Source organism: Schistocerca gregaria, chromosome 3, assembly GCF_023897955.1.
Source record: "Schistocerca gregaria isolate iqSchGreg1 chromosome 3, iqSchGreg1.2, whole genome shotgun sequence".
NCBI classification, from domain to species: Eukaryota; Metazoa; Arthropoda; class Insecta; order Orthoptera; family Acrididae; genus Schistocerca; species Schistocerca gregaria.
This window is the reverse complement of record NC_064922.1, coordinates 82,914,031-82,921,282: the sequence shown is the minus strand read 5'-3', so window position 1 is coordinate 82,921,282 and position 7,252 is coordinate 82,914,031. Positions and strand designations below refer to the sequence as shown.

Genomic DNA, 7,252 nt, shown 5'->3' with positions numbered 1-7,252 from the left:
CTGGGGCGCTTCAGTCCGGGACCGCGCTCCTGCTGCGGTCGCAGGTTCGAATCCTGCCTCGAGCACCGATGTGTGTGACGTCCTTAGGTTAGATAGCTTTACGTAGTTCTAAGTCTAGGGGACTGATGACCTCAGATGTTAAGTGCCGTAGCGCTCAGAGCCATTTGAACCGTTTGAGAACTGGGGTAGGCTTACGGACACGCAATTGGCCAAGTGGCGTACAGTAGACACACTTGCACCAGGCCGTTATTACTGTTGTATGTGCACGTAATTAAGTCTGCACGGGCCCGCGGAGTGCGAGTCGTACTCGCACTTGTGCAGTTTTTTATTTATTTATTTATTCCTATACCTTCAACACTCGGCCTGTAGTATCTTTATAGGAGGTCGTTCGACACACGAGTCACAGTACATCACAGAATTAGATTATTCACTTATATCTACGTATATAGCCTGCAAATCACTGTGAAGTGCATGGGAGAAAATACGTCCCACACTACACGTTATTACGGTGTATTGTCGTTCTAAGTGGCTGTAGAGGGCGGTGAGAATGAGCCCGTGTGTCCCTGTGCGTGCTGTACATACTCTTATCTTCATCGTCCACACGCAAGCGACAACCACGAGTTTGTGCTGTACTTCCCAAGTAATGCAGGCTCTTGAAACCTGGTAAGTAGGCTTTTGCGGTATGGCTGGCACGTGTGTCGAAGGCTCTGTGAGATCAGCGTTTCCGTGACGCTGTCCAGAGGACAAAGCAAGTCTCTGTTTACTCGTGGTGCCTTTGTTTCCATACGTTCAACATCCCTTCTTAGTCTTGCTTTTATATGGCTCCGAGATACCTGAGTAATCTTCTAGAATAGGCTGCACGAGATTTTTATAAGCAAATTAGCAACAGAAAATGTTTAACATAAAATAATGCCCAATATATAATAAAGTAAAATCGTTTTAATCCCACCAGCAACTAAAAAACGACGTTACACGGCAGATATGTGTTCCTGTTTTGCAGATGATCGAGATCTCACGGCAGTGTAGGAACGGCTTACAAGCTGACGACAGAGAAATCTGATTTTTGTAATTTTTTATATTTATGATTCGTGAAGTCCAGAAATTAAATGTTAATCGCTCAGAGCAGTTCGGTGCAAATCTCAAAAATTCTCGAGAAAATGGACTTTGAAGTTATCCAAGTATTTTTAAATCCAGAAAAGCAAGGGCAAACCCTTGCCAGATCGCGTCGCTAGCGTATGCCTGCCCACCACCTGGGCAGCAAGATTTGATTCGCAGCCGATGCAAATTTTTAAACAAAGGGGGATGTTGTTCTACGAGCATTTCGGTGAAGTGTGAAGAACGTAAAGGAGTAAAGGAATTTCGGTAGCGCTAATCACTGGTGTGAGTCTTTTTGCGGGCATTGTTTCTCCTTATTTCGATCACTTCGAATACCTCTAATATTTAAATATAAAATTCATGAAATGTATGCTAATTAACATACAGATGACTGACGTTTTTATGAAAATGCACGTCTTTTTGTTTCTAAATGCACATCGCTCATAAAAATGCAGTTTTCATTGCAAATATTAATTCTTAATCACCAACATCTTATTAAGATTGTTAATAAAGATTGTCCACGTTAAAATAATTAAAATTATGTTTTTAATTTTTATATCTTTCAAAGTTTCACGAGATAGACCACGCGCCATTGTTTAAAAGTTTACTGTGACCAGGAATCTACTGGAGGCAGGCGATGTTGGGGCGAGCCTTCTGCCACACAGCCGAGCTGCCCATCGAAAATCGACCTCTATTCAGAAAACTTCAAAGTCGATTTTCTCGAGAATGAGTTCTCAACTTGTCGTATCATAAAAATAAAATAATTACAAAAATCTGAACGCCGTGTGGTGTTCTCGTTAGTGTTGCAGTCACTTGTCATGCATCCTGTTGTGAGTAATTTCGCTGTATGCAATCTGTTCAGTAAACTACGGCTGTTTAGTGCTTCGGTACTATTCAAGTCTTCGTTTGCCCTCGTGGGCTGCCTCTGCTCTCATTCTATGACAAAATTCACATCATAATAATAGAATCTCACTGTGCAAGCAATAAATTACGTACCTGAAATATTTTAATTTAAATTTACACGCATCTTTCGCATGAAATCGCGCAGGAAAGTTACGGAAGTGTGTCTACTGAGGATCGTAGTTGGGGACCCTCCGGAAACAAAACAAAAATTCTGAAGAAACTTGCTGCGTAATATGAACCGTAATCGGAGAAGCTGACACCACGAAGTCAGGTGTCCGGACTCGTTCCTCAGTCACGCATTAGTGAGCGGTGTGCTCCGCAACTGTAAATAAATACGTCGGTAGGGTCCGTCACCAGTAAAGTGGCGAACCGATCCGAAACTTGCGCTTAAACGATCAGATCGCGTGGGAACACGGCTCGAACACCCGTGTGACAGGCCGGCAGCCGGCACGTGGCTGGTGGGCGGCGCCTACCTTTGGAGGTGAGGCTGAAGGAGCGCAGGCGATACGACTCGTCGTCCTCGCCCTCGAGCGGCCCGCCCAGCGCGTCGGGCACGTCCAGGTAGGCGGCGGACTTGCGGGGCGGCGGCTGCTGCGCGTGGCCGTGAGCGTGGCCGTGGCCGTGGCCGTGGCCGTGGTGCACGGAGCGCCGGCTCGAGCCCCGCCTGCGGAAGCCGGGCGACGCCTCGGGGGTAGCGGCGGCGGGCAGCCCCAGCCCCGGCGCCGGGGGCGGCGTGCCCTCCGCCCCGTGCCCGGCGAGGCGCGGCTCGCTCACGCCACCCCGCATGCCCTCGCCGCCACCCCCGCCGCCCCCGGCCGCCCCCGCGGCCGCTCGCCGCCGCACGGACTTGCCGCCGGTGAGGCGCGCGCTCTGCGACCGGGCCGCGGGCCGGCGCCGCCTCCCGGCCACCGGGGTCCCGCCGCCGCCCCCACTGCCGCTGCCTCCGCCCCCGCCGGCGGCGGCCGCTGCGGCTGCGGCGGCCACGGCCTCCATGCTGGAGAAGCCGGGCGCGCAGATGGAGGCGGAGCGGCCCTTGGACATGGCCACGGTGAGCGCGCCGTCGTCGGTCGGCATGGCGTGAGTCGCGGGTCGCGGGTCGCGCGCTGCGGCCGGACGCGCACTGCGCTGCCCGGGCCGGCCCCGCCGCCTCGGCTCGCCTCGGCTAACATCGGCTGCGCTCGGCCCGCGTCGCATTCGCCTTCGCCGCCGCCGTCGTCGCAGGCCACGTGCCGGCGCCGCCGCAGCCGTCCCTGTAGGGCCCCACGCTAGGGGCGGCGGGTACTGCTCAAATAATCGGTTATGTCGGTACACAAGCACGACCACACATTCCGGAACCGGCGAAGCAAATATCACACCAAGTGCTCGTGTAACAGAAAGGATCGACACGTAAGGACCCAAACCTACAACACGTCACACTGCACGGGACAGCACGACAGGCAGTCACAATCATAAAACGGACAAAGCACCGACGCGAGCAGTGACACCACGTACTAAGACTCTGGTAGTAACGTACCGGCTCTAGGCAGTTCTTTAATTGAGAGGCTCCTCCTCCTCAGAGACACATTGTACATTGAAAATGAAATGAAATGATCGTATGGCATTGTTGGCCGAGAGGCCCCCATGGGGCGACGTTCGGCCGCCGTATTGCAAGTCCTCTTCGGCGACTTGCGAGTCAATGACGATGAACACACAACACCCAGTCATCACGAAGAAGAGAAAATCCCTGACCCCGCCAGGAATCGAACCCGGGACCCCGTGCGCCGCAAGCGAGAACGCTACCGCAAGACCACGAGCTGCGGACACATTATATATTGTTTATACTATACTATACATAGGCAGCAAAGTGTTATTCCTCTTATTCTGTCCAGACAGAAGAATATTCTCTACTGTGTAAAGCTGCAATCAAAATATTTCATGTACCAAATGTATTTTCTGTATAAACCGTGTATAAAATTAAAAATGTTTTGCATTAAGTTATTTAAGGAATACTGCACTCAATTAGCAATGAACTACACTCCGTTTCGACTAATAAATTTACAACCGTAAGTTTATTCTTGAAATAAAGCTAAAATGCATGTAGTCCATCTATCAAATGCTCAGTCAGTATATAGTATGTACAGGGTGTTTCAAAAATGACTGGTACATTTGAAACGGCAATAAAAACTAAACGAGCAGCGATAGAAATACACCGTTTGTTGCAATATGCTTGGGACAACAGTACATTTTCAGGCGGACAAACTTTCGAAATTACAGTAGTTACAATTTTCAACAACAGATGGCGCTGCAAGTGATGTGAAAGATATAGAAGACAACACAGTCTGTGGGTGTGCCATTTCTGTACGTCGTCTTTCTGCTGTAAGCGTGTGCTGTTCACAACGTGCAAGTGTGCTGTGGACAACATGGTTTATTCCTTAGAACAGAGGATTTTTCTGGTGTTGGAATTCCAACGCCTAGAACACAGTGTTGTTGCAACAAGACGGAGTTTTCAACGGAGGTTTAATGTAACCAAAGGACCGAAAAGCGTTACAATAAAGGATCTGTTTGAAAAATTTTAACGGACTGGGAACGTGACGGATGAACGTGCTGGAAAGGTAGGGCGACCGCGTACGGCAACCACAGAGGGCAACGCGCAGCTAGTGCAGCAGGTGATCCAACAGCATCCTCGGGTTCCCGTTCGCTGTGTTGCAGCTGCGGTCCAAATGACGCCAACGTCCACGTATCGTCTCATGCGCCAGAGTTTACACCTCTATCCATACTAAATTCAAACACGGCAACCCCTCAGAGCCGCTACCATTGCTACACGAGAGACATTCGCTAACGATATAGTGCACAGGATTGATGACGGCGATATGCATGTGGGCAGCATTTGGTTTACTGACGAAGCTTATTTTTACCTGGACGACTTCGTCAATAAACAGAACTGGCGCATATGGGGAACCGAAAAGCCCCATGTTGCAGTCCCATCGTCCCTGCATCCTCAAAAAGTACTGGTCTGGGCCACCATTTCTTCCAAAGGAATCATTGGCCCATTTTTCAGATCCGAAACGATTACTGCATCACGCTAACTGGACATTCTTCGTGAATTTGTGGAGGTACAAACTGCCTTAGACGACACTGCGAACACCTCGTGGTTTATGCAAGATGGTGCCCGGCCACATCGCACGGCCGACGTCTTTAATTTCCTGAATGAATATTTCGATGATCGTGTGATTGCTTTGGGCTATCCGAAACATACAGGAGGCGGCGTGGATTGGCCTCCCTATTCGCCAGACATGAACTCCTGTGACTTCTTTCTGTGGGGACACTTGAAAGACCAGGTGTACCGCCAGAATCCAGAAACAATTGAACAGCTGAAGCAGTACATCTCATCTGCATGTGAAGCCATTCCGCCAGACACGTTGTCAAAGGTTTCGGGTAATTTCATTCAGAGACTACGCCATATTATTCCTACGCATGGTGGATATGTGGAAAATATCGTACTATAGAGTTTCCCAGACCGCAGCGCCATCTGTTGTTGACAATTGTAACTACTGTAATTTCGAAAGTTTATCTGCCTGAAAATGTACTGTTGTCCCAAGCATATTGCAACAAACGGTGTATTTCTATTGCTGCTCGTTTAGTTTGTATTGCCGTTTCAAATATACCGGTCATTTTTGAAACACCCTGTATAACACCATGTGTGTACGTACCTAAGGTATCACACAGAATATACCGCAACTACCAACAATAAGGCAGACAAATGTAGTATCCCTACATGCAGCACTCGAGGTAATATATCAATACGCACAGACACAACAAACCTCCATAAACATACACTGCTACAGAAGAGATTATCTCGAAACTCTACCTACATATTCTCACTTGAAATAGGTAGAAATAGGCTATTATCAACCAACAAGCTACTTAACTTATATCACAATCTAAATGTAGCATATCCTTTCCCTCTGCATTTTGCAACTTATTTTCACCACTCTTATTGTATTGTAACTCTGTCTGTCTTACTTTATGTTTGCATTATACACTATAAATTACATTCTCCTCTACTAGTCAGAAAAGAATTATACAGAACCACTTTAACAATCGTAAAGCATTAAATTCTCTGTAAGCTTAGAGGTTTTTTTATGTACATTATTTCCTTTATATGACCTAAAATAGTCTGTAAGACTGAAAGAATAAGATGTCTTTACTATTACATTTCGAGCATCCTATCCACCTGAAATTTCATGGCTGTGTGTTATTCTGTACTTTTAATGAAATAAACAAAAAGTAAAATATGGCTTTTTTCACGCCAATTTAACCTGATAGTTAAGGCTAGTCAAAAAACCAGTTTCTAAAGTAACCGATTTTCGTATTTTTGTTCCTATTATTTCCTGTAATAAACGTAGAAATCGATAAAATTTTCAAAATTTTTGACCCTTTCAGTTTCAAGATACATGGAATCAGGCTATTAAATTAAATGCACAAATAAAAGGAAACAGCCCATCCACCATTCGCAACTTTTGTCGAAAAGCCATAAGTACTTGATTACTACAAAAAATGACCGGTATGGTATTGATTCTAATTTCTCAAAACTCTACTCTTAAATCATATTGTAATCGGGGATCATACCACAAGTTGGGCATTACGAATCGATCAGCTACTTGCTGTTTTTATTGTATACTGTGAATGAATTGTTGACAAGTTTTTAATTTATTACTGTTACCATATTTCCTTTCTGTTATATCATTTCATGAAGATGGCAGAGAAATCTGTTAAAACGAATGAAGCATTGTACTTCATTGCTAAGTCACTTCGTGAAAATATATGCAGACTAGGGTTGGTGCCTATCTACAATACAACGGATGTCCGATGACAATAGCGAGGAATTACTGCCCACATACACCACGTTGGTGGAAGGCTTTCCCACCGGCCGACGGGGTAGCGCAGTGGTAACCCCTGGACTCGCATTCGGGAGGACAACGGTTCAAACCTGTGTCCAGCATCCTGATTTAGGTTTTCTGTGATTTCCCTAAATCGCTTAAGGTCAATGCTGGGAAGATTTCATCGAAAGGGTGTGTGTTCCGTCTCTGATGACCTCGTCGTCGACGGGACGTCAAACACTAATCTCCTCCTCCTTTTGCACACTGTTCACGCAGGATTCGGTGGCGGACGCACAGTGATCAGTTTTCGTCCAAAGCGTTGGGCAAGTTTATTCGTATGTTCGGAAGGGTAGGCCAGTGTTTCCGACCTTTCACCCGCTGAGCAAAGACAGACT

The 7,252-nt window shown here is 47.0% G+C and overlaps 1 protein-coding gene across 1 annotated transcript; it reads right to left on the bottom strand.

Annotated features, from left to right (window-relative positions):
- Positions 1–2,385: 2,385 nt before the first annotated feature.
- LOC126354219 (alanine and glycine-rich protein-like) lies at positions 2,386–3,072 on the bottom strand. The gene has a single exon (XM_050003700.1). It carries the CDS (start codon positions 3,070–3,072, stop codon positions 2,386–2,388), a length of 687 nt encoding a protein of 228 aa, XP_049859657.1.
- Positions 3,073–7,252: the final 4,180 nt, after the last annotated feature.